This window comes from Trichomycterus rosablanca, chromosome 1 (assembly GCF_030014385.1).
Source record: "Trichomycterus rosablanca isolate fTriRos1 chromosome 1, fTriRos1.hap1, whole genome shotgun sequence".
Taxonomy (NCBI): Eukaryota; Metazoa; Chordata; class Actinopteri; order Siluriformes; family Trichomycteridae; genus Trichomycterus; species Trichomycterus rosablanca.
In genome coordinates this window covers 40,444,034-40,458,189 of record NC_085988.1, presented here as the reverse complement: position 1 = coordinate 40,458,189, position 14,156 = coordinate 40,444,034, and the positions used below count along the sequence as shown (strand labels likewise).

The window sequence follows — 14,156 nt, the reverse complement described above, 5'->3', positions numbered from 1 at the left end:
TGCTGAGAATGATCCACCACCTAAATAATAACTACTCTGTAGTGGACCTGGGAGAGTCCTGACCATTGAAGAACAGCATAAAAGGGCTAACAATATAAAATAACAAAATACTTAAAATTAACAAAGTTTGCATGGTAAAATACTAAATATCTCTATGTTAATAGTGTTATGTTATAACTTGTTATTAATCAAATATCAGCAAAGGACAGTTTACAAGTCTCTGCAGCTTGTTTTTTTTAGTGGCATTTTACCTACTGTCCCAACTTTTTTTGCAAGAATGGTTTTGCAAGGTATATTCAAGTAAAACCTTGCTATATAATAGCAAAACAAAGGTATAAATATGGTATATGGTATAAAATAGTACAAATGTAGTAATAACAACATAGTAAACAACTTACACTATTAATAATAATTACAACTTAACAAACTTACACTATTAATAGCGTTTGTACTGTATTGATATTCATTTTTTAGTTCTAGAAACTTCTAGAAGCAGGTTGTATGACAGTGGATTAGTGAGAAGTGCAACGATTTAAAATGGCACCACTGGAGGGCAGAATAAAACTGTGTTAAAAACACAAATATCTCGCCTATAATACAAAACTGGGCCGTCTTTATGATCAGTCAGTTGTCTTTACGGAATATAGTTTGGAGATAGTAACCCTGTAGAAATAAAGACTTAAATAGGTCACTACTAAAACTATGAGTAATGTATATAGCCTGATTTCCGCATAAACAGCAGAACTGTGTTGATACAGTTAAAGGGGAAATGACCTGCAACTGAGGAAGTTTCTTAAAGTGGGAAAAACCCACACACGAAGCTAAGGAACTGGCTTGTATTTGTTAGCCTCTGAGCTAATGTGTTCGTTTTACTTGTGCTTTTAAATCTGTGATATTCGTATGTTTAGTATTATTCGGAAGACATACAGTTAATAATAACGAGTATGAGCTCCAGTATAAACTCGGACACGTTGGTTCGAAAACTGAACCACTCCACTCTGCGAACACTTTCTGACTTTCTGGACCCACAGGATGGGTGGAAAACTGTTCTGGTCGACATAAAGAAAGAGACTGGGGAGCCGAGGTACACCCAGCTACACCTCAGGTACTGTAGCACTCCATGAAAACCTTACCTATGCCCGGTATCATTAGTAGAAAGTAAAGTATTTAAGATAAGGTAACGGGTGGATGGGCAAATCGATTCTGTATCGAGCAGGAATCATTTTAGGAATCGATTCGCGATAAATGCCAGTGACGTACACTATACTGCCAAAAGTATTCACTCACTCATCCAAATCATTGAATTCAGGTGTTACAATCACTTCATTGGCCACAGGCAGGGATGGACTGGCCATCGGGAGGGTCGGGAGTTTTCCCGGTGGGCCGCTCTGTATGTGGGCCGCTGAGAGGGAGTGAAAAATAAATTCTGTTTTAATATTCCTGAATAATAATCCTGAAGTGTGCATTAGCCCACCACAGTATCCTCACTGCATGTCCATTGGCCAATCACAGAAATGTCCCTCCCCCAGGATAAACCGCAATCACAAGCACCGGTACAAAAGCCATGAATGAGTGCGAGATGGAGAAAGGGTCGAAAAAGCGTAAAGGAGGTGCAGAAAAATCCCGTGATTAAAAAACAGAAAAAGCTGCAAGCAGATGCAGAAAAGTGCAGGAAACTGGACAACCTGTTTGGCAGTGAGGAACTACAGCATAGCCAAAGAGCAGAAAAGGAAAAGTTAGTGTTCAGTGACTCTGCTTCGTTAGTAAAGCCGTTTAAGAAGAGACTGTGGGCCCATCTCAAATGTCGCCTATGCCCTACTTAGGGTACTTCCTAACAGTACAAAACATTTCTTTTAACAGTCGCTGAATGATTAATAAGTAGTTATCTAAGCTACTGTTGGATATCAGGGGCTTTAAACCAGCCGTTTTAAGGACGATTCTTGTGAAAGTTCTATGATATCATGTCCAACATAGTGCACTACATAGGGCGGTGGATATAATTTGAGATGGTACCATTAGTCTCTGCTCCTCAGAAAAAATAAACACTATCTTGTCCTCTATAATACAGAAAAGGAAAATGCAGGTGTTCAGGACATTTTTTTGAGTGATTATGTGCATAGCTCACATGGTTAATTTCCCTTGTCAACATATAAAGTATTTATTTCTTTGCTCATCGGAGCAATGCACTAATTTGGAACAAACGTGAATCACGTGTAAATAAAAGTGTAAAAAAAGCATATTTACCAGTGTTAAAGGTTTAATGAAAGAAAGGTTTAATTTTATTTCTTGCGGTTTAATGAGACAGGATGGGGAAATCCAATAGAACCATTTAAGAAATTGTAAATTTTATGTGTGTGATAGATGGATAGAACTATTAATCCCAAAAGAAAGTGTTGGAAATATATATATTTGTTTGTAGTTATTTTTTTATTATTTTAATTTTTAATATAGTGAGTTATTAACTTTAGTGGTAAGATAGATGAAAACTATTAATATCAATCATCTAACATTTGATTAGGGGGTGATATGTGTGGCGCAATGTGCTTGTAGTGGGCTGGTCAAGAAAAAAGTCCAGGGCTGAATTTTGTTCCCAGTCCAGCCCTGGCCACAGGTGTATAAATCCAAGCACCTAGACATGCAGGCTGCTTCTACAAACATTTGTAAAAGAATGGGTCGCTCTCAGGAGCTCAGTGAATTCCAGTGTGGTACCGTGATGCCACCTGTGCAACAAGTCCAGTCGTGAAATTTCCTCACTACTAAATATTCCACAGTCAACTATTATAATATAACAAAGTGGAAGTGATTGGGAACGTCAGCAACTCCACAAAGTGGTAGGCCACGTAAAATGACAGAGCGGGGTCAGCGGATGCTGAGGCGCATAGTGCGCAGAGGTCGCCAACTTTCTGCAAAGTCAATCGCTACAGACCTCCAAACTTCATGTGGCCTTCAGATTAGCTCAAGAACAGTGCGTAGAGAGCTTCATGGAATGGGTTTCCATGGCCGAGCAGCTGCATCCAAGCCTTACATCACCAAGCGCTATGCAAAGCATCGGATGCAGTGGTGTAAAGCACACCGCCACTGGATTCTAGAGCAGTGAAGACGTGTTCTCTGGAGTGACGAATCATGCTTCTCCGTTTGGCAATCCGATGAACGAGTCTGGGTTTGGCGGTTGCCAGGAGAACGGAACTTGTCCTTGTGTGTCTAAAAAACTATTATTAAATATTATAATAATTATTTCAAATGAATGGCATTTAAAGAACAACACTGGCAGAATAATAATTTTATTGTTTTAATATATTATAATATCCTCGTTTGTATTGACTGCTTTCAAGGATTTGCTCTTTGGAAGACCCAGACACCGCACACCAAAATTTTTAGGTAGTCCTAAGATTTCATGTTGCCATGCACACAGTCAAGGCATCTAGTGCCAGAAGCAGCAAAGCAACCCCAAAACATCAGTGAACCTCCACCATGTTTTACTGTAGGTTGCTTATGCATCTGTGTCAGCAGTGGGGTTTTCCCAGTATCTTATTTATTCAGGTGACAATAGATAGTGTGAGCTGATACTGTTTTACCCTGTGTCTGCAGGTCTGCTTGAATTTGTTTGGAGATTGATGAAAGTACTTTATACAGCTTTTACGTTTACATTTTCAGCATTTAGCAGACACTTTTATCCAAAGTGACTTACAGTACTGTGGCAGTATATTGTCTAAGCAATTGAGGGTTAAGGGCCTTGCTCAAGGACCCAACAGTGGGAACCTGGCAGTGGTGGGACTTCACTAATCCAGTTTCTTAACCACTAGGCAACTACATTTAAATTATTATCCACTGAGGTCAGCTACAGTACCATGAACTATAAACTTCTTAATGCATTGGACACATGAACATGTTTGTTTGTTTGTTTATTTGGATTTTAACATCATGTTTTACACTCTTTGGTTACACGGTAGTTAGTCGTTCTCCAATTCACCTCATTTGCATGTCTTTGGACTGTGGGAGGAAACCCACGCAGACACAGGGAGAACATGCAAACTCCACACAAAAAGGACCCGGACCGCCCCATCTGGGGATCGATGCTGTGAGGCGACAGTTCTTCCCATTGTGCCGCCCACAGGAACATGAGATTGTCCATGCTTTTGCACAATTTTGGCACTCACATCCTCTGACAGTTCTTTGCAGTTCTATCTTTTCTCCATGTTCAGTGTGAAAATTACTGTTGGCTCATCTTTATTTGTCAAGGAGCACGTTATGAAATCTTGATGGTGCGTGACATTGCAGTCTGTCCTCTAACTTTGCGATGAACAGTCTGTACAGACTAACATTATTGCTTGTGGGTTTTTTCTCTTTACAGGAGATTTGAGAGTTTGGTGGCTAAGGGTAAAAGTCCTACTGTGGAGCTGTTATATGACTGGGGTACCACAAACTGCACGGTGGGGGAACTAGTGGACATTCTTCTAAAACACAAGCTTAATGCTCCTGCAACAGTACTACTGCCAGGTGAAAAAATAAATTGAACAAGTTATTTTACAGCTATCAAATAATTTTAAGTCATCAAATATGATTATAATGAGGATAGATTTAAGCTCTGTTTACAGGTGTTATAAGTACTATTGGTAAAGAAAAGCACCATTTGCAATTTTTGTCTTTTCAAATGGTTTACAAAAACACAATTACATCACAATTATAATAATAAGAAATAATTTCAGTAATTAATTTGGACAATTGAAATTGGAAATGGGAAAAGATGGATACAATTAGAGGAATAATGAACATGCCATTAAGAAAAGAAGCCCGAAGACCCAAACATACATTATGGAGAAACACTATCCAAATGTCTACTCAGTTATTTATAGAAACATTAATTATTATTTCATTTATTATAGGTCTTTTTGTCATATAATGACTTCATAAATGTTTGGTTTTGAAACTAGATATAGCTGCACCACCAGCTGTTTCTACAAATTGGACAGCATTAAAATGCCCTGTCCCTGAATACCATCAGCAACAGACCCAACCTTGTGGGATTAGACTGAGTAAATCACCAGTACAGGAAGATATACTGTACACAGCATCTGACAGCAGTACAGGACCAGAGGAGGATCAAGAGCCTGATGAAGAAGGTATGACTTAATTTATGCATGTGCTGTTCTGATACACAATTTATAATTATATACTTACAGAGTAATAAAATAAAAATTATTTTCAGTCTGGGTCAGATTTGAGACAAAAACTGGTGATGGTAGTGCTTTTTTATTCTTTTCTCCTATACCTCTTGGAGTTTTCTGGTCAATCATTTAAAAGCCATGTCATAAAAGAGATTTCTGCAAAACCATTGAATGTGACTCCCCTAAAATCTTCCCATTGTCTTGGTCATTCATCTCAGCAGAAAATATCCCAGTAATGCCATAAATTTGATTATTTTTCGATTGCTTTATTTTAAGTGATTGCACCAACACATGGACACCCCTTTGAATTACTAAGTTTAGGTGTTTCAGCCACTCCATTTACTAACAAGCTGCAGTAAAGGCTAATTACATTCTTTTCTCTCCCGAATGTAGGGTTTTACAAGTTTACATATAACGAGCTGACTCAGATTACTGGCAACTGGAATGATCACCCAGTTTCAGCGGGAGGCAACCGACTTGGAGAGGGTGGATTTGGAATTGTTTTTAAAGGCCTGCTCAAGAGCACACCTGTAGCAGTAAAGAAACTGAATTTAGTAAGTATGTAAACATTGTATATTAAGACCAGTGCAGATATTTTTTATCTGACTTATGACAATTACCAATTAATAGTAAGTGGTGTCCAGTAATGAACTTGTCATGTCCAAGGCGTTTCTGATTTGACCATAATCATGATGTAGGAATTATTAAATAAATAACAGGTTATACTAAATAAACGTAATTAAAGTTGTTTCTGTACTAAAATTAAGACATTAAGTACACTGAACTGTTTTGTGGTCTTTTTCCTACTTTTGATCCACTAGGTATAAATGCTACATAGACATGTACAGTCTGTCATCCATAACCACACAGACCAAATTACAGAGAAAACTTCAAATGTGTCAGATAATGTGTTGGCTCTACACCGATCAGCCATAACATTAAAACCACCTCCTTGTTTCTACACTCACTGTCCATTTTATCAGCTCCACTTACCATATGGAAGCACTTTGTAGTTCTACAATTACTGACTGTAGTCCATCTGTTTCTCTGCATGCTTTGTTAGCCCCCTTTCATGCTGTTCTTCAATGTCCAGGACTCTCCAAGGACCACCACAGAGCAGATATTATTTGGGTGGTGGATCATTCTCAGCACTGCAGTGACACTGACATGGTGGTGGTGTGTTAGTGTGTGTTGTGCTGGTATGAGTGGGTAAGACACAGCAGTGCTGCTGAAGTTTTTAAACACCTCACTGTCACTGCTGGACTGAGAATAGTCCACTAACCAAAAATATCCAGCCAACAGCACCCCGTGGGCAGCGTCCTGTGACCACTAATGAAGGTCTAGAAGATGACCAACTCAAACAGCAGCAATAGATGAGCAATCGTCTCTGTCTAAAAAAATGAACAGTGAGTGGACACGGTATTTAAAAACCCCAGCGCTGCTGTGTCTGATCCACTCATACCAGCACAACACACACTAACACACCACCACCATGTCAGTGTCACTGCAGTGCTGAGAATCATCCACCACCTAAATAATACCTGCTCTGTGGGGGTCGTGACCATTGAAGAACAGGGTAAAAGCAGTGCTTCTATATGGTAAGTGGAGCTGATAAATTGTAGTGAGTGTAGAAACAAAGAGGTGGTTTTAATGTTATGGCTGATCAGTGTATAGTCTCTATCAGAAAATAAATTGCATTTTATTTTACACCTGCATAGTAACTTTAAAACATATTGTGTTTGAAGATCATGAACCATTGTGCAGGGGAGGTTTTGTTTTTAATCTGTCTCTATAATAAAATATGTTGTTTCTCTGCTCTCATCTGGCAGGTAGAAGACATGCCTCCTGATGAACTGAAGACTCAATTTGATCAAGAGATTCAAACACTTAAGAGGTACAAAGTAAAGAAAGTTTTAGTTGACCTTCTGGTATTTGGGTATATCTAAGCTGTTATTACTGTTTATTTTGTTTTTGAAACATCTTGTTCATGGAATATAATTACGTGTTTCAGGTTACACCACATTAATCTGGTGAATATGGTTGGATATTCCATTGATGGCCAGCACCCATGTTTAGTCTATGCCTATATGTGTAATGGTTCTTTACTGGATCGACTAGCCTGTCTGGTAAGTTAAATCAGTGTTTTTTTCTTTTAATTTGATGCAATTAGCACTACTGTGTCACAAATAATATCCAACCAAATATTCACTGAGGATGTTACAAGCATTGCTGTATTATTGTAGTCTATTTAAAACGGTCTAATCCAGTGGTTCTTTACCTTTTTATATCCAGAGGCCAGCATCATGAGCCAGATACATAAACTAACCAGCTGCTAATGTATAATAATAATAATAATAATAATAGATCTATAGTGTTAAGGTGCAGGCCTCATTTCCATGTGTCACAGGCTAGAAGATATGCACTGTCAACTGTGGGACTTTATATAAGCAGGTGTTGGCAATCCCCAATCATGTCCAATCAATTGAATTTACCACAGGTGGACTCCAATTAAATTGTAGAAACATCTCAAGCAGTATCAGTGAAAACAAAATGCACCTCAGCTCACTTTTGGGTGTCATATCAAATGGTGTGCACACTTGTGTACATATATTTTACATTTTAATTTTAATAGTACAAATGTCTAAAAACCTGCTTTCAGAATTGTGTGACAAAAAATGAACTCAATCTATTATAGAATAATGTGTAGAATCTATTATAGAATAATGTATATAACTATAGAGTCTGTAATGTAATAAAATGTGGAGAAGGGGAAAGTGGTGTGCAGACTTTCCGGCTTGACTGTGTAAGAGCAGGTGTCCACATACTTATAAAAACATGTTTGTTGGTTGAATCTCTGTTCAGGATGGAAGTAAGCCTCTTTCCTGGCAGCTGAGGTGTTCTATAGCACTTGGAACAGCTCGAGGCCTTGAGTACCTTCATCACAACAACCATATACATAGAGATGTAAAGAGGTATTGAACAGCTGCTTTGTTCCTAGTTGCTTATTTCAACCATAGCATGCTGGTACTTATTATGAATTGAGCAGAGTGTCAGCTGTATAATATTTCTGTATTTATTTTTATCTTCAGTGATATGAAAGCAGCATGAAACAGTTGGTAGTGTTACTAATTATTTTATGTTTGTTTTTTCCTTTAGTGGCAATATCTTGTTGGATGAATCCTTAATTCCCAAGATTTCAGATTTTGGTTTAACTCGTGCATCCTCTAAGCATTCATTTTCAACAGTGATTACAGAGAGAATTGTGGGTACGACAGCCTACATGGCATCAGAAGCCCTCAGAGGAGAGATCACTCCAAAATCAGATGTGTTCAGCTTTGGAGTGGTATGCTAAACTACATTTAAAGAGAGTTTGGAGGCTGGTTGTGAATGTGACAGTTAACACATAATGGCTAATTTAATAATAGTGTTTGTTATTCAGACATTTATGTAATACAACTGTTTTATTTGATTGTTATTTTATATTTCTACACTTACAAAACAAATTCTAATACAGTTGGGACAGTACAAAAAATAAATTGCAAATCCTTTTGCCCTCTATTCAGTTAAAAACCAAATCCAAGATTTTTAATGTTTTAACAAATCAACTTCATTTATTTCTTTTTTTTTTTGTATGTAACAAAACATAAGCCAAAACATTAGGACTTTTATGTTGTTAAAAACAACTCTGACCCACCAAAACATGGACTCCTGTGACATCTGTAGCCTCTCTGTAGGTCTGTAGCAGACATCATAGCCTTCTTGTTCTCTGGCATCAATGAGCCACCCAACACCCTGGTTCTGGCTTATCCCTCCTCAGACCACTGTCAGTGAGTTCTTACTTCTAAGCAAGACAGGCTCTAGCCTAGTGGTTATGGTACTGGGCTAGTAATCAGAGGGTCGCTGGTTCAAACCCCACCACTGCCAAGTTGCTGCTGTTGGGCCCTTGAGCAAGGCCCTTAACCTTCTATTGCTCAGAGGGTATACTGTAATGTATGTAAACTGTAACTGTAATGTTAATGTAAATGAGCACCCCTTGCTGTTTTGTAGATATATCAGAGTAACTCAGGTCTTTATCAGCCCAACATTTAATACATCACCGACTGTGACATGCACAGTTATTACAAAATAGGTATTGTCATGCACATTGTCATAGGTATTGTGTTTTGGCTAATCAGTGTAAACTTTTATTCTTAATTTAATGGTTGCAACATGTTCACGAAAAATTTTGGAACAGGACATGTTTACCTCTTACCCTTCCTTTTAACAACCAGTTTTTTAAATTGGCAAATTCACCACCGTAACACATTTTTTTTTCTATGGCTGTTAAGCTGCTCAATATAAATTAATGGAAGTAATAGAATTAATAAAATAATATAAATTTCAAATAAGACCTTAAACAAGGAGTTCAAGACTGAAAATCTAGCAGTGTCAGATTAAAGTCTTTTCATGTTCACTAATGTCAATGACTATTATAGACACAGTTTTGTATGTAGCCAAAAAAGTAAACATAAGTACTTAGTTAAACATGAAATTGGTTTTGCAGGTGCTGTTGGAAATTCTGTCTGGACTTCCTCCTGTTGATGAAAACCGGGACCCGAAGCTTCTGGTTAGTATTTTTTCAGCTGGGAGCCTAAAATGTTTTATTTTAATGGAAAATTTTGCATGCATTAAAAAGTACAAGTAAGAGTGGTTTGCCAAGGTTAGAAAGAAAACTCAAACTAGATATTTGTATTTCAGTAAGTCATTAGATCTCCGGTTTGCATAGTTTCAGACGTATGCATATTTTGACCCAACATACTTTTATAAAACACACAATAAATTGATCAAATAAATTTAATTTAAATCAAATGCATGGATTCCAGTCATTGTGCCACAGAAAAAAAAAGGTTTAGAGAAATGGTTAAAATACATAGCAATAGTACTGTTATTACTAAGTTATTGTCTCTTATAAGTATGTAAACTTCAATTGTGGTTAATGCCCTGTGTATGTCATATGTATTAAGAGCTTTAACAAAATGTTAAATATGTTCTTTATTTATATACAGTATTTATTTATTTACTTTAAAGATGGAGATGACGAATGAGATAAATGAAGAAATTACACTGGAGGAGTTTGTGGATAAGAAAATGCTGGATTGTGATATGGATGCAGTAGGAAAGATGAATAGTGTGGCCTGTCAGTGTCTGAGTGAAAGAAAGAACCGAAGACCTGTGCTAAAAGAGGTATGTTTTCTACAACAATCAACCAAAATATTAGGGTGCATTCACATGGGAAGCATTTTTGATTGAGCGGTGCGGTAAAACGTCATCAAAGTGTTCCACAACACGAATATGCATTTGTGTGAAATAACCGTCAAATCCACTTTTAAACCATCCACATACATCTGTGTTTAGCTGTATTTTCCTCACTGTTTCACTTTTAAACTTGCGTTATAGATCAGGGTGCTGAGAAACGCTACGAAACAGCTTTTTCAAGAGAGTCTAAACCGCTTATCATAAAAAAAATTTTTACGTATCTTGATGTACTACAATAACGACATAGGAACAATAAAGTTTTCTACGTTATTACTGGTCACAAGTTCTCACTACGAATTAAATTTCCTGGTCATTGTTTTAGTACAATAAATCATGTTAGGCTTTGTTCAATTTAAACATCGTTTGTACTGCCTTTAACCACTTCATATCAAACAGTTCGTCTCATTGGAGGCGCTTTGAAAAGGTCAGCGGCAAACTGGGTCAGAGTTCAATTACATGGAACTTAGCGTGGCTGTCCTTACACGATACGGCTGTGCATAGGAACCAAACACTGGCAGGTGATAAGAATTGGCCACTGATTGATTTGAGGGGCGTGTGGTGTGCCTACTGTCCTTGATCAGATCAGGGGTTGCGCATAATGCAATTCCAGGTGCAATTCTGGCACCCACTATTATCACCTCTTGGAAAGTGTTCTTAGATTCCTTATGATACTTTAAGTTGTTACATATTAGTAAATTGCTTTGCAGGTGATAGATACTGCTCATTTCCATTTAAAATCCATACATGCAGCTGTTTGTAACTGTAATTGTTATATCCAAGTAAAGTTCTGCTGGTGCATTTCCTCTATTTCATTCACACTCAGCATATTGAGTATGTACATTAATTTCTTTGCATAATGGTGCTAAACTGTCAGCTGTGAAAGATATGTGTAGATTCAGTGTATACATATATTTTTTCTGTCTGGCAGGTGCTTGCTGAGCTGGAGGAGCTTACTCATTCAGATCCAAAAAGCTAAACAATAAAACTGGATTCTATACTGTAATATTAAATGAAAGTATGTAATATGTTAATAAATGTATTGTACTAGAATAAAGAATATCTTGGTCATGATCTGGATATTTTTTTATTTAAAAAAAAAAACATCTTACAGGAAAAAAGGTGTCAAAACCAGCAATTATGGGACATAACACACAATATTATTCCACTTACATTGGAAAGCTATTGGCTCATGCAGATGCTCAACAGTGGTTTTCCTCAAATTTTCAGTAGATACAGGTGCCTAATAGTGACTTTTTACTATGTAACACTCATTATTTAGACACCTTGTGCTACAGTGTGGAGGAGCAGTAGTAGCTGTGGCAGATTATCAGTGATAAGAAACTTGCAGGAATCCTTAATAGACTCATGTTATAAAACTATACTTGTATTCAGTTATATAATACTTATTTTAGAATTATTCATAAAGCCTGTGAAGCCAATTGTTTTCAGTTTTGTCTGTAAAGAAAGATGAAGTATATCTCTGCTGATCTCTTATAGGATGATGCTTTGGAATAATTTGATGCTAAAAATGACATGTTCAAAAAAATATGAAACCTAGGTTGCACTGGTGCTTAGCACTGTGCTGTTACTCTGAAGAAAGAATGGATAAGCACTTTAGTGCATCCTCTGAGAGCTGAGAGAGAACTGAATCTCATGGTAAGGCTATTTCTAAAGATTTAGATTTGGATTAAACTGCTACAGTGATAATCATGTCTAGTCAGTTAATGGGTAGCTTTTGCAAAGACTTTCTCCAGATGTCAAATTTCATTAGGGAAGGTAGCCGGCCTCACAGATCGTACATATAAAAGTTTAGGCTGTGATTCCATGCTTCCTGGCCTGCAAATTGACAACTGCTGACTTAAAATGTTTTGTAAAATCAAATTTAGATAAAAGCATTCTAGAGCTCAAATGACTTTTCAGTATTAATGGCCTCTATCCTAGGTACAACTTCAGAGCCATGGCTACAGACAACAGACACAAGACAACATTATTAGAACAGCATTAATATGTACATCGCTTGCATAGGAAAATACATTTCTTGGCAAATGGGAACATGAGATAATGACAAGTCAAGTCATACAAAACCAGGACATTTATTATAAAAAGCTAATCTCTTATGTTAAAATGTGTGCGCCTAAGCAGATTTAAGAGTGAACTTACAGTGTTTTGTGTTTGTTATGATCAAGACATTTATAACTTAGTTTGTGTGTAAAAAAATACAAAAATATGTAACACTAAAGTTGGAATGGAAATTAAGGAATTTAAAGGGGGTGGGCTGTGGAGGTCTTTTTGTTCTTGTTCACATTTCAGAGCTTACATGTACATGCTAAAGTGTTAACCATATATATTTCCAATATCGCATCTCCATCTGCACTTAATGACCAGTAAATCCATTTCATATCAGTGGTTGAGTAGTACAACCCACCAGTGTTACTTGCAAATTCATATACTACAATTATTACTACATCAGTGTTCATGCTGGTGTTTTCACTTTTGGAACTCGTATTTTAAACATGTAGGTATTATTCAGTACACATATACCACCTATGTTAAAGCTGTACTGGAATTAAGAATGGATTTTTACATAAGTCTTTTCAATTAATTACTTTGAGTTAGGCTACGGAGTTCAACCACATGTGCCATTAGATGCATAGTTCACCATGAAGCTGCTGTCTTTGTGTTAAATTAAAATAAACTGAATACCCTTTTTAATAGAGATAATAGCTGTATCAAACAGGCGTGGCCTCCACTGTTTAAAATGTTCCATTTTTCCAGATGTGCATTTAATCATCAGCCTCCTCCCCATTTCCAGGATGTCGAGTGATCCTGCGATCCCCTCTTCTCCCGGCAGGACCTTTAGGTTTAGCGAAGGCCTGTTTGTGTGCATGTTGTTTGGGATGAACCTCCTCATACAGGAAGTCAGGTGTCAGCTCATCCCCATTATCGATTTCTAGCTACGAGTGTCAAAAAGGATAGGATACATTAAGAAGTTAATACTTCTGAATCAGGATGCTGCATCAAAAACCCACAAGTCCCACGATAATGCAAATGTATAAATTGTATTTTACATCACCTTTAACATACACCGATGAGCCATACCATTAAAACCACCTCCTTGTTTCTACACTCACTGTCCATTTTATCAGCTCCACTTACCATGGTTCTACAATTACTGAATGTAGTCCATCTGTTTCTCTGCATGCTTTGTTAGCCCCCTTTCATGCTGTTCTTCAATGGTCAGGACCCCCACAGGATCACTACAGAGCAGATATTATTTGGGTGGTGGGTCATTCTCAGCACTGCAGTGACACTGACATGGTGGTGGTGTGTTAGTGTGTGTTGTGATGGTATGAGTGGATCAGACACCTCAGTGTCACAGCTGGACTGAGAATAGTCCACCAACCAAAAATATATCCAGCCAACAGCGCCCTGTGGGCAGCATCCTGTGACCACTGATGAAGGTCTAGAAGATGACCAACTCAAACAGCAGTAACAGATGAGCGATCATCTCTGACTTTACATCTACAAGGTGGATCAACTAGGTAGGAGTGTCTAATAGAGTGGACAGTGAGTGGACACGGTATTTAAAAACTCCAGGAGCGCTGCTGTGTCTGATCCTCTCATACCAGCACAACACACACTAACACACCACCACCATGTCAGTGACACTGCAGTGCTGAGAATGATCCACCACCT

The 14,156-nt window shown here is 37.6% G+C and overlaps 2 protein-coding genes across 2 annotated transcripts in view; one reads left to right on the top strand and one right to left on the bottom strand.

The window, feature by feature from the left end:
• The first annotated feature begins 684 nt into the window (after positions 1-684).
• Positions 685-11,531, top strand: irak4 (interleukin-1 receptor-associated kinase 4). Its single transcript, XM_062992941.1, has 11 exons — positions 685-1,105; positions 4,352-4,497; positions 4,932-5,120; positions 5,559-5,719; positions 6,995-7,059; positions 7,177-7,291; positions 8,028-8,137; positions 8,322-8,508; positions 9,709-9,771; positions 10,233-10,388; positions 11,389-11,531. The coding sequence occupies exons 1-11, from the start codon at positions 945-947 to the stop codon at positions 11,434-11,436; spliced, it is 1,401 nt and encodes a 466-aa protein (XP_062849011.1). The 5' UTR covers positions 685-944; the 3' UTR covers positions 11,437-11,531.
• twf1a (twinfilin actin-binding protein 1a) overlaps positions 11,526-14,156 on the bottom strand; it is a 20,812-nt gene continuing 18,181 nt past the window's right edge. The window contains exon 9 of the mRNA XM_062992953.1: positions 11,526-13,414. Coding sequence (XP_062849023.1) covers positions 13,244-13,414 — 171 coding nt within the window. The 3' untranslated portion in view covers positions 11,526-13,243. The remainder of the gene's footprint in view (positions 13,415-14,156) is intronic.